Source organism: Gymnoscopelus braueri (assembly GCF_963280865.1).
Source record: "Gymnoscopelus braueri genome assembly, chromosome: 8".
Classification (NCBI taxonomy): Eukaryota; Metazoa; Chordata; class Actinopteri; order Myctophiformes; family Myctophidae; genus Gymnoscopelus; species Gymnoscopelus braueri.
This window is the reverse complement of record NC_137609.1, coordinates 8,301,779-8,320,740: the sequence shown is the minus strand read 5'-3', so window position 1 is coordinate 8,320,740 and position 18,962 is coordinate 8,301,779. Positions and strand designations below refer to the sequence as shown.

The 18,962-nt window shown below is 41.2% G+C and overlaps 1 protein-coding gene across 1 annotated transcript in view; it reads left to right on the top strand.

The window, feature by feature from the left end:
* The window catches only part of LOC308089888 (uncharacterized protein), a 66,493-nt gene that overhangs the window by 20,973 nt on the left and 26,558 nt on the right, over positions 1-18,962 (top strand). The window contains exons 3-4 of the mRNA XM_080434838.1: positions 11,337-12,761; positions 13,560-13,841. Coding sequence (XP_080290964.1) covers positions 11,337-12,761; positions 13,560-13,841 — 1,707 coding nt within the window. The remainder of the gene's footprint in view (positions 1-11,336; positions 12,762-13,559; positions 13,842-18,962) is intronic.

The window sequence follows — 18,962 nt, the reverse complement described above, 5'->3', positions numbered from 1 at the left end:
AAAGTATACCCCCCGCCCCCCCCTTTCCTGGAATCTTGTGGATTTGTCTTTGTTTGAACTGTGGTGGAGTGAAAGTCACAAGTAAATACAAATACTCAAGTAAGTAGCCTAGATATTGACTATTCAAAACAAATTACTTAAGTAGGCTACAGTACTCAAGCAAATGTACTTGTTAGATCGTATAGGGTGTACCAACGTCGCGTCACCAAAAGTTCGCCACGCCCCCTTTTCGACGCTACAGCCCTTGAGGGGTCAGACTGTACATAGACGGGTTTAACACTAGAGAGTGATGGTGGTTTGTGTTTGTAAACATTAACTTCTTTGCCGACTACATAGTGATCAGTGCACACTGTACATGTGTGGCAGGTCTATGAGAAATCTGTTCACATGTCGCAGCTCTCCTCTTGAAGATTGAATACAGTGTGAGGCTAACAATGTATTCAAGAGAAGAGACTAGTATGGCTTGGGTCTCAGCTGTACGACACAAAGAATTAACGTTCAACAACCTGCCCAAGTACAGCCGTGTTTGTTCACGTCATTTTCTCAAAGGTACATTTTTACCAAAAACATGAAACTGATATTTTGTCTCTGCTAACTAAAAGTAACTAGGTAATGTAACTAGACTAGGATAGCCTAGGGCAGTCCAGAGTGTTAGTGACTTTTCTCTCTCTAACGCTCTGACAGGCGCGCTGCTACTACCATGTGAGGTCTCCAACTTTAATAAAAAATAAACAAAACTATTTCACTATTAGTATTCACCGAAACAAAGGCAGTTTTGTGTTGTTGAAAGTTTCGGTGAGTAGCGAAATAGCTTTGTTTATTTTTATTAAAGTTGGAGACCTCGCACGGTAGTGGAATGTTCGGTCTATGAGCAGAGCAGCGCGCCGTTAGAGAGGAAAAAGAGTCACTAACACTCTGGACCATCCTAGTTACATTACCCTAGTTACTTTCAGTTAGCAGAGACAAAATAGCAGTTTCATATTTTTGGTAAAAAAAAACACCTTTGAGAAAGTGAACTGAACAAACACGGCTGTACTTGGGCAGGTTGTTGAACGTTAATTCTGTGCGTCGCACAGCTGAGATCCAAGCCATACTACATCTATTTGAGCTCTGTGATGTTGCCTCCATGCTCGAAAGCTGACAAATTGTACTGCTCTTTATCTACCACATTACCTCGACCCGACCTGCTATGGCACTTATGAACTGAGCAAGTCCTCACCATTGTGACTGTGAGTTTAAAAAAAAACACGGTCGGGTCACTGTTTACAAGCTGTTTATGTACCCTCTGACCCCAACCCTCCGGCCCCAACAATGGCCGCCGCGACCAAGTCACACATGTTGACGCCCCCTTTAGGATTTTTTGGTACACCCTATAGGGGCCAAGCCAGATTTTGGTACCACCTAAGGTGGCTGTACATTTTTGGTATTTTTGTATTCCTACATGTCTCTAGTTTATATTTTGGTATGATACATCTTCCAATTCAGTAGCTTAATGACAGTAATCACTCTAAACAAGCCATATGAAACCGTGATGTGTGTGAATCATTTATATGGCTTCTAGACGCCATCTTGAAAATGAGACTTTCAGCCTTTCTGGAAGTTACATTTTCCTAGATTTTTTTGTATGCTTATTTAGCATGCCCAATAGTAACATAATTCATAATTTGTATGAATTTATGGGGTGTTCAACCATATACTGAGCCATCTAATATTGGAGTTTCTGCATACAGGCCACTAGTGGCCTGTATGCAGAGTTGCCAGCCCAAGTTGTATGCAGGGCTTTTGAAAACCTTACACCCACACCTAACCATGTCAAAAAACTAAAACCTGTCACTAAGTGCACAATCTTTATGAGTGTTGACATATTCCCTCACAGCTATTACAACTACAGCTTGTAGCAGTTTGTCCGAGCTAATCTCTCAAACCGTTGGGCCGATCAGCACCAAATTGCTTGTGCACATTGCCAGTAGGTGTAACGGACCCATAGTGGTGTTTTTGTAGACTTTTATTTTTTAAGGTTTCCTGCCCAATTGTCAGGTTCTTGGAGACTTATTTTTAAGGGCTTCCTGCCTACAGGAACACATCAGCCTCAGATTGTGCACTGATTAATGTAATGAAGTTCACCTGGTGCTGATGCTCAGTATGGGGCTGAAGGTGCCTAGCAGCAAACTATAAAAAGGGCTCTGTTCAAGAGGAGCATCAAGGACTGCACAGAAAATGTTTGTTTAAAGGACCTGGAAGGATGGTCAAGGAAGGACGGACTAAAGGACCTGGAAGGATGGTCAAGGAAGGACGGACTAATGATGGACATTGTGAGTTTACTTGATCATTTACTGCCGATCTACAGTGCAGGGTTTGGTTGAAATATGGTTTTAATGGGTTTTTGTATTTTCAGTTGTAACTGATGGACATGCCACATTCAAGCAAAATTAGCACCTAGCTGGAAGGGGAACAAGGTGACTGTCATTTTTATTGTTTGTTAAACTATTATTGTTCACGGTTGATTTCTGATCTTATTGTTGAACCTAGTATTTTATTGTCTGAGGTTTATTTGTGTGTAAGCTATTGTATAAGTGATGTAGATGGGAAATGCAAATGTATTATGGTGCTATTTGATGTATTGATTTATGTTGTGTATTTTATATGCTATAGTTTCTACGTTGAGTACCGAAATAAAATCCTTAAAACTCATCAGTCAAGTCTCCACCCTCTTACTGTCCAGCTGGGTCGCTACAGTATGGTCACAGACGTATCTCCACATGTTTTACACTTTTTGAAATATCTAACTGTAATTGTATTTATCATGTGATTATTTTCACAAAGTGTTCAATTATGCAATTATCTTATTAAATATGCACAATACCAAACTTTCCTCAGCAGAAATGGATTCTACGGGTAAAATTACCTTAGCGTCAACTGGTAGATTCCGAACTGTACAGATGTTTAAGGTATGGTCCGGCACCATACATTTTTGGTCGGGGCACGAAACAACCGTGTATTGCTTATTTAGTCAGCCTGTGGCCATGTTTCCCATTCAACCCGGAAAAGCCTACGGTGCCAGTACTGCTCCCGGTTTGGCTACAATGAGAAACATGGCCACAGGCTGACTAAATAAGTGATTTAAACGGGTTGTTTAGTCCCCGGGCCCAAACTAAAATGTATGGTCCCGGACCATAGCCTACCTTAAACATCTGTACATTTTGGAATCTACCATTAGTTTTTGGATACGATGTGGCAAAAGCGGACCCTTTGCGGCCGTTCTACCGATTCCGGGAGACCTCGCAGTGGAACCTCATCTTTGAGCGGAGTGAGAGGTTCGTTGGGGCTATTTATCTATGTGAAATAAACACATACAACCATGCAGTGCGAAAAGCTGCAGTAGGCTACATTTACATTGTATTTTCTTCCATGTTGACGTCACCATTATTAATGTAACCCAATCCAACGTCTTGTTTAACAGCGGTTAATCTCTAGCTGTAGTATACAACCCTCGTAGACGTATTTATGATTCTGACGTTTTCAATCTACGAGAGTTGTAGGGTGCACTTCCCATAGTGACTTGGACTTTCTGCACTATGCCCCGGCCCGTAGACACTCCAAACATTGTACAAAATGAAAATAAAGGCGCTTACCGCCGAGCCCCAAATGTTAACTAGGTCTACGGGGTAGTAGTTTAATGTAATAATCCATATCTTTCAATAAAGAAGTGTTTTAATGCCGTCGGTGGCCGAACGCCATTTTTTCACCCTCGTTTACTTCCTGTTTACATTTAGTGTAATTCCGGGTTCCACCGGATGCGCCCCCTCACTTCCCGTCACTACCGCCCATTGGGAACTTCCGACAGAATCGGCCACCGACGGCATTAAAACACTTCTTTATTGAAAGATATGGATTATTACATTACACTACTACCCCGTAGACCCAGTTAACATTTGGGGCTCGGCGGTAAGCGCCTTTATTTTCATTTTGTACAATGTTTGGAGTGTCTACGGGGCATAGTGCAGAAAGTCCAAGTCACTATGGGAAGTGCACCCTACAACTCTCGTAGATTGAAAACGTCAGAATCATAAATACGTCTACGAGGGTTGTATACTACAGCTAGTTAATCTCCATGTAAGCAACAATGAGGTGCAAACGTAAATGAGCAGGATTTAGTTCTCTGTCCACAGTAATATTTGACTGTCAACTAAGTGAATTTCCACATGTCTTCATGCACCAGAGATTGAATCCTTACCAACTAAACATGTGTCATGATGCTGTAGTGCAGTGGCTCTCGATCTGTGTGTTGGGTCCCCAAATGATTTTGGAGGGGTCCCCAGACGACACTAAAGTGACAATTTAAGTCTTTTAATACCTAAAAAATCAATACAAAAGCAAAGACAAAGAGCATTAGGCTACTGCATCAAAAGTAATCAACGAACTATACTATAAAAACTGGCTTAATTAATTAAACATAGGCTTAATTTTCAAATAATATATATAACGGCAAACATCTTGAAAATAGCAGATCTACAAGCTCACAACGCCTCGCAATTGTGAGCTTGTAGATCTGCTATTTTCAAGATGTTTATCTGTAGTCAAACTCGATGTAATGCCTCAACTCCTACATTCCAAGTGCTTGTCAGGGTGGGGGGGCCCCCGTACAAATATGATTATTTTGGGGGTGTCACGGCCTGAAAGGTTGAGAACCACTGCTGTAGTGTGTCAGGCCCAGAATGACCCATCCAGGATCACAATTATACACCAGACTAAAGGAATGGGTGTGCAAGATTCTATATCGTAAACATACAAATTAACAATGACTTTTTACATAGTGAATATGTAGCCTATCATTTATTATATACTTAATTAATATTAGTGATACAGTTATTTAAATAGTTGATGTTACATAGTCCTTTATTGTATGAATTTAACTGATTTTGGTTCCTAAATGGCCTTTCTTCTAGTTTCACCCTTGCCCCATGTCTCAAAATGTAATGGGCAGAATCAGATGGTCATGAAACTTGCTTAGTGCATCCATGCTCCCTGGAAGATGAACCGTAAAGTGTCCCCACTATCCCATGACCTATCTTCTAGCACCATCAGGCCAAAATAGTGACTTTTCACACTTCGGGCTGCTCGCATATGGCAAAAATAATAACTATAATTTTGGTCAATATGGAGATCACGAATCACAATTATTTTAAATGTTTACTCAATAATTCAAAATGTTATGCATTGAAAAAATCACACCCAGTGTACGACAGTAAGTGGTGCCTACTTTGATTGATTGAATATATTGATTGAATATTTTATTAGGCAAATATGCACAATACCAAACTTTCCTCAGCAGAAATGGATTCTACGGGTAAAATTACCTTAGCGTCAACTGGTAGATTCCGAACTGTACAGATGTTTAAGGTATGGTCCGGCACCATACATTTTTGGTCGGGGCACGAAACAACCGTGTATTGCTTATTTAGTCAGCCTGTGGCCATGTTTCCCATTCAACCCGGAAAAGCCTACGGTGCCAGTACTGCTCCCGGTTTGGCTACAATGAGAAACATGGCCACAGGCTGACTAAATAAGTGATTTAAACGGGTTGTTTAGTCCCCGGGCCCAAACTAAAATGTATGGTCCCGGACCATAGCCTACCTTAAACATCTGTACATTTTGGAATCTACCATTAGTTTTTGGATACGATGTGGCAAAAGCGGACCCTTTGCGGCCGTTCTACCGATTCCGGGAGACCTCGCAGTGGAACCTCATCTTTGAGCGGAGTGAGAGGTTCGTTGGGGCTATTTATCTATGTGAAATAAACACATACAACCATGCAGTGCGAAAAGCTGCAGTAGGCTACATTTACATTGTATTTTCTTCCATGTTGACGTCACCATTATTAATGTAACCCAATCCAACGTCTTGTTTAACAGCGGTTAATCTCTAGCTGTAGTATACAACCCTCGTAGACGTATTTATGATTCTGACGTTTTCAATCTACGAGAGTTGTAGGGTGCACTTCCCATAGTGACTTGGACTTTCTGCACTATGCCCCGGCCCGTAGACACTCCAAACATTGTACAAAATGAAAATAAAGGCGCTTACCGCCGAGCCCCAAATGTTAACTAGGTCTACGGGGTAGTAGTTTAATGTAATAATCCATATCTTTCAATAAAGAAGTGTTTTAATGCCGTCGGTGGCCGAACGCCATTTTTTCACCCTCGTTTACTTCCTGTTTACATTTAGTGTAATTCCGGGTTCCACCGGATGCGCCCCCTCACTTCCCGTCACTACCGCCCATTGGGAACTTCCGACAGAATCGGCCACCGACGGCATTAAAACACTTCTTTATTGAAAGATATGGATTATTACATTACACTACTACCCCGTAGACCCAGTTAACATTTGGGGCTCGGCGGTAAGCGCCTTTATTTTCATTTTGTACAATGTTTGGAGTGTCTACGGGGCATAGTGCAGAAAGTCCAAGTCACTATGGGAAGTGCACCCTACAACTCTCGTAGATTGAAAACGTCAGAATCATAAATACGTCTACGAGGGTTGTATACTACAGCTAGTTAATCTCCATGTAAGCAACAATGAGGTGCAAACGTAAATGAGCAGGATTTAGTTCTCTGTCCACAGTAATATTTGACTGTCAACTAAGTGAATTTCCACATGTCTTCATGCACCAGAGATTGAATCCTTACCAACTAAACATGTGTCATGATGCTGTAGTGCAGTGGCTCTCGATCTGTGTGTTGGGTCCCCAAATGATTTTGGAGGGGTCCCCAGACGACACTAAAGTGACAATTTAAGTCTTTTAATACCTAAAAAATCAATACAAAAGCAAAGACAAAGAGCATTAGGCTACTGCATCAAAAGTAATCAACGAACTATACTATAAAAACTGGCTTAATTAATTAAACATAGGCTTAATTTTCAAATAATATATATAACGGCAAACATCTTGAAAATAGCAGATCTACAAGCTCACAACGCCTCGCAATTGTGAGCTTGTAGATCTGCTATTTTCAAGATGTTTATCTGTAGTCAAACTCGATGTAATGCCTCAACTCCTACATTCCAAGTGCTTGTCAGGGTGGGGGGGCCCCCGTACAAATATGATTATTTTGGGGGTGTCACGGCCTGAAAGGTTGAGAACCACTGCTGTAGTGTGTCAGGCCCAGAATGACCCATCCAGGATCACAATTATACACCAGACTAAAGGAATGGGTGTGCAAGATTCTATATCGTAAACATACAAATTAACAATGACTTTTTACATAGTGAATATGTAGCCTATCATTTATTATATACTTAATTAATATTAGTGATACAGTTATTTAAATAGTTGATGTTACATAGTCCTTTATTGTATGAATTTAACTGATTTTGGTTCCTAAATGGCCTTTCTTCTAGTTTCACCCTTGCCCCATGTCTCAAAATGTAATGGGCAGAATCAGATGGTCATGAAACTTGCTTAGTGCATCCATGCTCCCTGGAAGATGAACCGTAAAGTGTCCCCACTATCCCATGACCTATCTTCTAGCACCATCAGGCCAAAATAGTGACTTTTCACACTTCGGGCTGCTCGCATATGGCAAAAATAATAACTATAATTTTGGTCAATATGGAGATCACGAATCACAATTATTTTAAATGTTTACTCAATAATTCAAAATGTTATGCATTGAAAAAATCACACCCAGTGTACGACAGTAAGTGGTGCCTACTTTGATTGATTGAATATATTGATTGAATATTTTATTAGGCAAAAAATGTAAAACAGTACAATTACATTTAAAATACTTTGTCTAACAGGTCCGTTCATGAAAGTCCTTGCGGACTTGTTTCCAATGAGGGCCAACTACTCTATTTGATGAGTGTTCGCTGGTACTCAGGCGGTACTACTCTGTTTGAGTGTGTGCGTTTGTATCCATACGGTACTACTCTATTTGATGTGTGGGCGCTGGTATTCAGACGGTACTTGTGTGTGTGTGTGTGTGTGTGTGTGTGTGTGTGTGTGTGTGTGTGTGTGTGTGTGTGTGTGTGTGTGTGTGTGTGTGTGTGTGTGTGTGTGTGTGTGTGTGTGTGTGTGTGTGTGTGTGTGTCGGTTGCGCCACGTGGATTTGAACCCACAACCTCTGTGGTGGTGGGCAGGGACTTTATCACTGAGTGCCCTTTTTTGCTGCTTCATTGCTTGATCTTAGACCACTTTAAATTTGAATTTCAGATGATTAAACAAACTGGTCATATTGTCTTGTGGTGCACACACCACCATAATATATCTTGAACAGGATTTGTATTTGTTGAAAAGTTTAACAGATTAATTGGTTTATTCTTGACCAATATGGGTCCATCTTCAGTACATCTAGATCTGAACTAAACATTTCACAGTTAACTGAGACTGAGTTCGGGCTTTTAGGGAGGGGCGAAAGTGCACCGATGTAATTGAAAGGGTTGCACTGGATTTATAATTAAACAACCCAAGACAAAACGAGCATCATTGCAAAATGAATTGCGGCACAATCATTGTTTTATCATAATTGTTGGAAGCCAACATTTTGTTGAGCAGCCCAACTTTGATCACTCCGTTCACAGAGGTAAAAAAAGGCTGGTTATGTGATAAAATATAATTCCCCATCCCTACTTGTGTGAACGTAAATTGTTGTAGCTTGGGGATGTATTTTGGGTCACATTCCAGCCTATAAACTGCACTTATTTGTACCCTATGCAAATAAGTCTTTGCACACATTCAATCATTAAGAATCATCTTTATTGTCATATAATAGGTTTACAGGTGTAAAGAAGTGTGAAAAAAGGGGTTAGGGTTGCAGAAACATTAATAACAGATGGGTTACTTTCACCTTATTCACTTTAGACCATTATTTGCATCGCTGGAATTTTCCCTTGTGTAATCTTAAGTTAAGCGTGATTTCACATTCAGTTATTAAAGTCCTTATTCAATTCCTTCATTTCAGACCAGTGTGTGGAGTCAAGACTGCAGGTGAAGATGAACTCTCCAGACTCAGCCAGGGACATTTCTATTAAACAGGAGGAACCTGAAGACCATCCACACCCCAGTAAGTGTCATGTGCTCTTTCTTTCTTTGATATATTCTGTTCTGTTGTAGAGCTGTTACAATAATAACAAAGATCTTCAATGGGCTTTTTCCTCAGCTTTCAGGTTTAACCACTAGACCCCTAGCATCCCTATTCTGGGTGGAACATATGCTGAAATTAACTGATCTACAAGATCTCTAGCTTGTAGATCAGCTATATTTTAGGTGGAGATGTGGTGTAAGGGGAATGTCACTCCCTTCACAAATGAAGTTAGGTGTGTTCTCACTGATGGTTTAATAACACTTACGGCTCACAGACCAACAAAACTGGTACCAAAGACACAAGAATAACAACGATCAGAAAAACATAAACATGTAACGCATACAAAACATAATTAAAGAAAATACACTTGAAATGAAATGTGCCTCATTGGCTGCATATTGCAGTGAAGGGGATGCGTCCAGGAAACCGAAAAGAACAATAAACTAAGAACTGAAACAAACAAATCGATCAATTAAACTCATAATGAAACATAACATAAAACACAAATGTTGACATAAAACTAAAATGTTGACATTAAAAGCAATAAAACAAACCTTGTCAGTGACACGCTGCTTACAAACAAATACAAACACATCCTTCCTCATGGAATCGTAACTCACTCTGAGATAGTGAGTTCTCAACCGGCACACTAACATATAAGGAGACGGCTGGAAGTCGTCAGAATGCAACTTACGGAACTCTTAGCAAAATAAAAGAAATATTAGCGAAAACAAATAATGACAAAAATAATAGGTTATGGCAGCCAAAGGGAAAACTAGTGAACTAAGTACATAGCAAACCCCAGCCAACTAAGTATTAGTTCACTTAGTAATAGAGTGTTAGTTAGTGTACTATGTGTAGAGGGTTTTAGTGGTTAAAACATGCCAACAAGTATATCTTCAACTATTTTCAGATTTCAGTGCTTGACACACAGTCTGCACTTTAATCATTTGGAAAAATCTGCACATTCTATCAGATATGAAACATACTTCCTTAGCCCACTGGCGTTAGGAAAAATCAGTTGACAATGTCAATTGATTGAAATTTGGATCCTAAAATTTCACCAGGCATTTGAAGCTGACTGGAGATGCTTCTGTTTTATGATGTCATGTACTTAGTGGTATGAGCTGGTCTCCTTTTGAGGGGACATACTATACATACATATCAGGGTCTCCTCAGAGAAAAACGTAGTCAAAGGGGTGCACTGGAGGGGTGTGCATGTGCGCGACAGGGGTGGCACCTGTCAGTGTTGGGCGGGAGGAGTAGGATGAAGTAGGATGAAGGATGAAGGCCCTACGTCCTCCAAGTGGGGGCTCCTCACTGGCAGGTGAGAGAGTAGAATACAACAGCAGTGATAACACAGACATGTGTGTGGGAGGACTAAATTGGGGAGGAAAAAGGGGTACAAAATTATTGGCTACTTTAAATAAAAAACAAAACATCGTGTTGTTGAGGTTTTTACTTCGATATTATTTAGGACTGTATTAATCTCTAGGTGCTGATTCTTGTGATTGTCACAAGTGACGGTGGGAGTTGAGAGAATGAGCTCTCCTGACCTGAGGTCAAGGTTGTAAGGCTAACCTATTCTTCTATATTCTTCTATGTATAGGTTAGGTTGTAAGGCCAACCTATTCTTCTATATTCTGAGATGTCCGGTGAACTCGGTCTTCGTTAAGTCACGTCCGGAAGGGAGATAGTCTTTCACTATTCCCCTTTTTATTGTCTTTGATCTTTATCTTCACTGTGAGATTCTATGAGGAACTGTCTGACTCTTAAGTGTCTAACTCTTAGGTTAACTAATTATCAGACTTTTTATCTAGCTGCTGCTCGATTCTACTGCTCGGCGCGCTTCTCTGTGTCTCTGTGTGGAATATGATGTCATACGATCGTGAGACGATCATGAGACGATCGTGAGACGACGTCACGCTGGCGTCGTGTCCTAATCGGGCGTAATGCCGCGCCGTCATAGTCGTCCTGGCAACAGTTCGTATGACATTTGACAAAGCCGGATGCACCATGTTGGATTTGAAATCCAAGGCTCCGTGGTGGTGGGCAGCTACTTTACCACCAGAGTGCGATTCAAATTAAATAAGTAACAACAAATACACATTTTGATTACTAATCATCTGCATTTTGGCCAATCTAAGTAGTTGATACTGTAGCTCATTATGTAAATAGAACTTGGAGGATGGAACTATTGATTTACATTTTAGGAATCCAGTGTTGACTATCATGTTATTTTTCTGCTCCTAGACATCCTGCAGATGGTTGTGTGTAAAGAGGAGGTTTCCCCTGAACAGGAGAGGAGCCCCAGTCTGCTCCAGGAGGAACCAGATCCTCCACAGATTAAAGACGAACAGGAGGATATTCTTCCAAGACCAGAGGAGCCTGATGAGTCAATGTTGACATTACTAGCAGTGAAAAGTGAAGATGATTATGATGAAGACATCTCTTCACACTGCTCTGAAGTTGAAGTTGAAGTTGAATCTGACACTGAAGTCACTGAGGACGGTGATGATAAACACTGTGACAAGAGTTTCAGTGAGTCAGGTCCCTTGGAGACACACCAGCGTATCCACACTCTAGATAGACCGCTCCTCTGTAAACATTGTGACAAGACTTTCAGTAAGTCATCTTCCCTGAAGAGACACCAGCGTGTCCACACTGGAGAAAAACCTTTCCAGTGTAAACTGTGTGACAAGAGTTTCAGTGAATCAGGTACCTTGAAAACACACCAGCGTATACACACTGGAGAAAAACCTTACCACTGTAAACATTGTGACAAGAGTTTCAGTCGGTCAGCTCTCCTGAATAGACACCTTCTTGTCCACACTGGAGAAAAACCTTTCCAGTGTAAACAATGTGACAAGAGTTTCAGTCGGTCAACTCTCCTGAATAGACACCTTCGTGTCCACACTGGAGAAAAACCTTTCCAGTGTAAACAGTGTGACAAGAGTTTCAGTGAATCAGGTACCTTGAGAACACACCAGCGTATACACACTGGAGAAAAACCTTACCAATGTAAACATTGCGACAAGAGTTACAGCCATTCATCTGAACTGAAGATACACCAGCGTGTCCACACTGGAGAAAAACCTTTCCACTGTAAACATTGTGACAAGAGTTTCAGTCGGTCAGCTCTTCTGAATAGACACCAGCGTATCCACACTGGAGAAAAACCTTTCCACTGTAAACATTGTGACCAGAGTTTCAGTCGATCAAGTGACCTAAAGACACACCAGCGTGTCCACACTGGTGAAAATCCTTTCCAGTGTGAAAAGTGTGACAAGTATTTCAGGCGATCAAGTAACCTAAAGACACACCAGCTTGTCCACACAGGAGAAAAACCTTTCCATTGTAAATATTGTGACAAGAGTTTCAGTCTGTCAACTTCTCTGAAGCGACATCAGCGTATCCACACTGGAGAAAAACCTTTCCATTGTAAACATTGTGAAAGGAGATTCAGTGACCCAAGTCAGCTGAGGGAACACCATCGTATCCACAATGGAGTAAAACCTTTCCACTGTAAACATTGTGACAAGAGTTTCAGTCGATCAAGTAACCTGAAGACACACCAGCGTATACACACTAGAGCAAAAGCTTTCCAGTGTAAACATTGTGAGATGAACTTCAGTCAGTTACATACTCTGAAAAGTCATTGGAGTGTTCACACCGAGGGTAAAAACTTTCCACTGAATAATTAAACAGCTGTTTGTTGGTACGGAGGTGGTTAGACAGGCATAATATTATGATATAAATACTGCTCTGGTCAACATTAGGACTTGTCCTTTGCAGACATTCCCCAGCTATTTTTGCTTCATTAAAATACTTAATTATAAATTAAATGTAAACAATTTATGGAAAATTATAGAGCACAGGTGAACATAGGCTACTTTGGGGTAAGCGGAGCACACAGTCGGCAGGCACTTGCAGAGGTGCATAATAAGCTTGGACGAAATGAGAAAATATTCCTGTCAGCCCAAAAATCACCGATTGACGATGTATTCATTCTAGAAAAGCAATAATGTGAGAACAGTCCTTTAAGCTCGAGTTATACTTCGGCGTACAGCGGCGATTGGTCTACTTTGGAGTTGACATACACACATACGTGCATGCGTTCGTACGGACGTACTTACGTGCGTACGTACGTACGTACGTACGTACGTACGTACGTACAGACAAACCATGTTCTATACAGCTTGGCCCACAGTCTAATTCACTCCCAAATCAGAGCTCACGTCTGGAGTATTATGTTTTAATATTGTTAAATGATTTCATGATTTAAATTAAACATGCTCTATTTGTTGGCCCAAAGGACTACTTCTGAATTTTGAGGCGGCTTGATGAAGTAAACCCCCCGAACATATGTCGCAAGGACTTACCCCCAATCCAATTGATGCTGAGCTGAGTGCAAGCAGGGAGGCATCGGGTCCCATTGTTAGTCTTTGGTATATCATGTTATTTTTCTGCTCCTAGACATCCTGCACGTGGCTGTGTGTAAAGAGGAGGTTTCTCCTGAACAGGAGAGGAGCCCCAGTCTGCTCCAGGAGGAACCAGAGCCTCCACACATTAAAGAGGAACAGGAGGAGCTACTTCAAAGACCAGAGGAGCCTGATGGGTCAATGTTGACATTAGTAACAGTGAAAAGTGAAGATGGTGATGAAGACAACTCTTCACACTGCTATGAAGTTGAAGTCAAGCTTGAATCTGACACTGAAGTCACTGAAGACAGTGATGATTGGGAGGAGACCAGTGGAGGTCAGTCAGTGTTAAACTCAGGGACATGGACGTGTTTGGGGGAAACTGGGATTTGGCATGATGACTAGATTGTGGAATAAAAGAAAGATCATAAATCAAATATCTGAAAATGTAACAGAGAAGCTGTAGGGCTCCCATACAAGGAGCTGGAAAAGATGGAGGCTTTTCAAGTTGTATCTCGCCATTTTTAGCCTTACTTTCCATTCTTCTCTCTGTCTGTCTGTCTGTCTCAGGAGTGTTGTCCCAGTCCTCCCAGACTCGGGTCTACTCCTGTTCTGAGTGTCCATACGCCTGCGGTGGTGCGCAGCTACTTTACCACCAGAGTGCGATTCAAATAAGTAACAACAAATACACATTTTGATTACTAATCAAAATATGTATTTATATCTTGCTAAAACTTTGAAGAGTTCAGAACTTCAGTTTAAAAAAGCACCTGTAATAACCTGTAGTTGGTAACATTTTGGCCAATCTAAGTAGTTGATACTCTAGCTCATTATGTAAATGGAACTTGGAGGATGTAACTATTGATTTACATTTTAGGAATCCAGTGTTGACTATCATGTTATTTTTCTGCTCCTAGACATCCTGCAGATGGTTGTGTGTAAAGAGGAGGTTTCCCCTGAACAGGAGAGGAGCCCCAGTCTGCTCCAGGAGGAACCAGATCCTCCACAGATTAAAGACGAACAGGAGGATATTCTTCCAAGACCAGAGGAGCCTGATGAGTCAATGTTGACATTACTAGCAGTGAAAAGTGATTATGATGAAGACATCTCTTCACACTGCTCTGAAGTTGAAGTTGAAGTTGAATCTGACACTGAAGTCACTGAGGACGGTGATGATAAACACTGTGACAAGAGTTTCAGTGAGTCTGGTCCCTTGGAGACACACCAGCGTATCCACACTCTAGATAGACCGCTCCTCTGTAAACATTGTGACAAGACTTTCAGTAAGTCATCTTCCCTGAAGAGACACCAGCGTGTCCACACTGGAGAAAAACCTTTCCAGTGTAAACTGTGTGACAAGAGTTTCAGTGAATCAGGTACCTTGAAAAGACACCAGCGTATACACACTGGAGAAAAACCTTACGACTGTAAATATTGCCACAAGATTTACAGCCATTCCAGTGCTCTGAAGAGACACCAGCGTGTCCACACTGGAGAAAAACCTTTCCACTGTAAACATTGTGACAAGAGTTTCAGTCGGTCAACTCTCCTGAATAGACACCTTCGTGTCCACACTGGAGAAAAACCTTTCCAGTGTAAACAGTGTGACAAGAGTTTCAGTGAATCAGGTACCTTGAGAACACACTAGCATATACACACTGGAGAAAAACCTTACCAATGTAAACATTGCCACAAGAGTTACAGCCATTCATCTGAACTGAAGATACACCAGCGTGTCCACACTGGAGAAAAACCTTTCCACTGTAAACATTGTGGCGTTGTCCCAGTCCTCCCAGACTCAGGTCTACTCCTGTTCTGAGTGTCCATACGCCTGCACGTCTCAGGTCTTCCTCTATAAACACATCAAGAGGAGCCACAACGACCTCTACTGCCAAATGCTGAGGAATGGACAGATCACCTCAGCTGCCTGTCAGCAAATCCTCAACTCTGTATCCAGCCAGAAACCAGGAGACACTGACCAACCAACATCTTACAGTCATCATCACTTTACCGAGACTTTAAATGAACAAGGTGAAGTGAAGACACGTCAGGTGACTTTCACAGGACAGAAAACACACAATTGTAAGCATTGTGACAAGAGTTTCAGCCATTCAAGTTGGCTGAAGAAACACCAGTGTGTCCACACTGGAGAAAAACCTTTTCAGTGTAAACATTGTAACAAGAGTTTCAGTAAGTCAGCTGACCTCAAGAGACACCAGCGTGTCCACATTGGAGAAAATCCTTTTCAGTGTAAACGTTGTGACAAGAGTTTCAGTCTTTCAGCTGACCTCAAGAGACACCAGCGTGTTCACACTGGAGAAAAACCTTTCCAGTGTAAACATTGTGACAAGAGTTTCAGTGTGTCAAGTAATCTGAAGACTCATCAGCATATCCACACTGGAGAAAAACCTTTCCACTGTAAACATTGTGACAAGAGTTTCAATCAGTTAGGTTCCCTGACGACACACCAGCAGCATATCCACACTGGAGAAGAACCTTTCCACTGTAAACAATGTAACAAGAGTTTCAGTGCATCATCTCCGCACACACACCAGCGCATTCACACCAAGGGGGAAACATTTTTTTCCACTGTAAATTAGCTTGCTGGGAAGATCAAATTAAACACCTGTATGTTGGTAGAGAGGTGGTTATAAAGCTAAAATATTTTGGATATAAATACTGTAGGCCTCCATTAGGACTCATCTTTGGAGACTCCCCCCAGCTCTTAAAAAAAATGTTATCCTTACACCCATTTGTTTGAACCATTTGTTAACCCTTATTAATATAGTTATAAATGTGGATTTGTGTTTATTTAGATAGCATAGCATTGTATTCATACATAGTGCACTTTGACCAAGGCTGTTATGACAGCCTTGGTCAAAGTGGGCTACATGTTCAAAGCCTTTCAGAAAGGATAATGTGTGAAGAAATGACTAAAGGCAGGTACACACTGCAGGACTTTAAAGTGGTCGGGGGGCCATCTGATCGTTAAGCATAACACACTGCAGGAGTTTATTTCTTGAAATCGGCTGTCATAATATCGTTGTGGTCTTCACAACAGGATTGATCCCCGACAAGGGCTGACACACTGTAGGATAGTTCACTAGGATGCTATCTCCAGAGTCAGACCCAATACATACATTTGTGTTTATTCCAATTCATTTTAATCGACGTATCCCGTGATATGCCTCTCTCGCTCTTTCTCTCTCTCTCTCTCTCTCTCTCTCTCTCTCTCTCTCTCGCACGTCAAGTGCGCAGAAGCGGTCAGTGACAGAGTTGCCATGTCCGCTTATTATAAGCGACTTTGGGATAGTTTTTCTGTAAAGTTGCTTTTTTGGCCTTGTTTCCTAATGTTGTTTGAACCAGTTATTCTCAAACATTTTCATGGCAAGGACCCCCAAAATAATATTTGTCCGCAGAGGCGCAGACCTCCCCCTTCTGAAAATATGTCGTGCCATAGACCCTCATACAAGATCTGCGTGAATTTGGAAAATATTCCACAATTCCCCCCCCCCCCCCCAGATATCTTCTTTAAAAATAGCCTATCTACAACGTGAGCTTGTAGATCGTCTATTTTCAAGTATCCAATGTATTTATTTATATATATACTATAGGCTTACAGTTGTTTGGCTTGTTTTCACAAACCTGGTTGCTTATTTCTCTCGCAAAATCTGGCAACACTCACTCACAGACAAATACACACACACACACACACACACACACACACACACACACACACACACACACACACACACACACACACACACACACACACACACACACACATACATACAGATCGCTCGCTCTCTGTGTGTGTCTCTCTCTCTCTCTCTATCTCTGTGCAATAGTCTCAAATAAACAGCCCCCTTCGAGCACGCTCGCTCACTCTCATTCTGTTTTATAATAATGTTTAACTTAATACAGGACTGGACAGTATGTGGGGGATCTGTTTGTTGTGGTCAGGTCCACAGACCTTCCATAGCCACGGTGGCTGTAATGTGCTCTCATTGGCTGTAGCGTGCATCTCCTCGCAAGGTGGTCGCAGCCCCGTTCATAGTGTATGATATTGTCTGCTGTCCTGTCCCAGACAGAGCTGAATATCTAACATGGTAGTTATCTGAAAACGGTCGGAAAGCCGTCGCAGAGCGGATAATCGCGGCCATATCGTCTCGTGGATCCTTTCACACACAGCGAGCATTATCTCGCAGATCAAAGGCCGATCTGCGCCAGATCGGGAGGTTTTGTCGGCGAGCGCCAAAAAATGTCGGCGACAGCAATATCGGACCCAATCTCCTGCAGTGTGTACGGGCCCTAAATCACAAAACCTGAATCCTTAAATCCTTGTCTTTCATTCGCCTAAACATCAGAACTGAATATATAAGTTTAATTAAGCCTTGAAGAAATCAATGCATGGATTACCCTCTCTAGATCTTTTGGTGAGAGACATGTTGCCACTGTCGCAAAATTGCTTGCTCAGGGTGGGACTGTCGGGTCTCTTCTCTACATGTAAAGTTTCTTGAGACAACTTGTTGTGATTTGACACTTTAATCAAATTGAATAGAATTGAATTGAATGTTAGTTAGTTCATGTTAGTTAAGAGTCTAAGCCGGTTTTTAAAAAGGTTTTAACTACTGAACTGAACTGATTCTTCACATCTATGAGTAGAACAAATAGCTTGAAATATAACTTTAAATTGTCGACTGAACTAATCTGAATAAGCAATTATCACATTTTGTAGTTATGATTCTCTTATACTGTCATGAAATGAGGGGGGGGGGGGGGGATGCATTAATAAAACTTTGAAAATACTTATTTTTTGTGTCCGGCCACATGTATTGCAAATATTTTTTATGTTCATTTATATGGTAGAGCTGTTTTTCTATAATTTTACAGCTTTTATGCTATTCTTTAAATGCAGTGTTCTCTCCCGTGCAATGACTTCATTCATATAAAGAATGTTTCTGCTACGAATTAACTCGCAATATTCTTACTGTCACAGTCTGGATATACCATACAGCCTGCATTTATCATATTAAATATTGATATTATTTACATACTTTGAAAATGATATGGTTAACATTTTATACATGGTATATGTTATGTCCTGAAATACTTATACTTATATATTTTTTTGTAATAGGCTGGTCTGGAAGGTCACATAGTACTGTTACTGTATAGGCAAGGCAAGGCACTTTTATTTGTTTAGCACATTTCAACAACAAGGCAATTTAATGTGCTCTACACAGAACATCAAGCACAGGAAAACATTTACAGACACAGCTACAGTGCACAAGAGAAAAAGAAAAGTAACTCAATCCAAGGCAGCAGCAAACAGACAGGTCTTTAGTTGTGTTTTAAAATAAATAAGAGTGGCAACAGACCTGCAGTTTTCTGGGAGTAATTGTTCCAGATATGTGGTGCATAAACTAAAGGCTGCTTCCCCACGTTTATTTTTGGT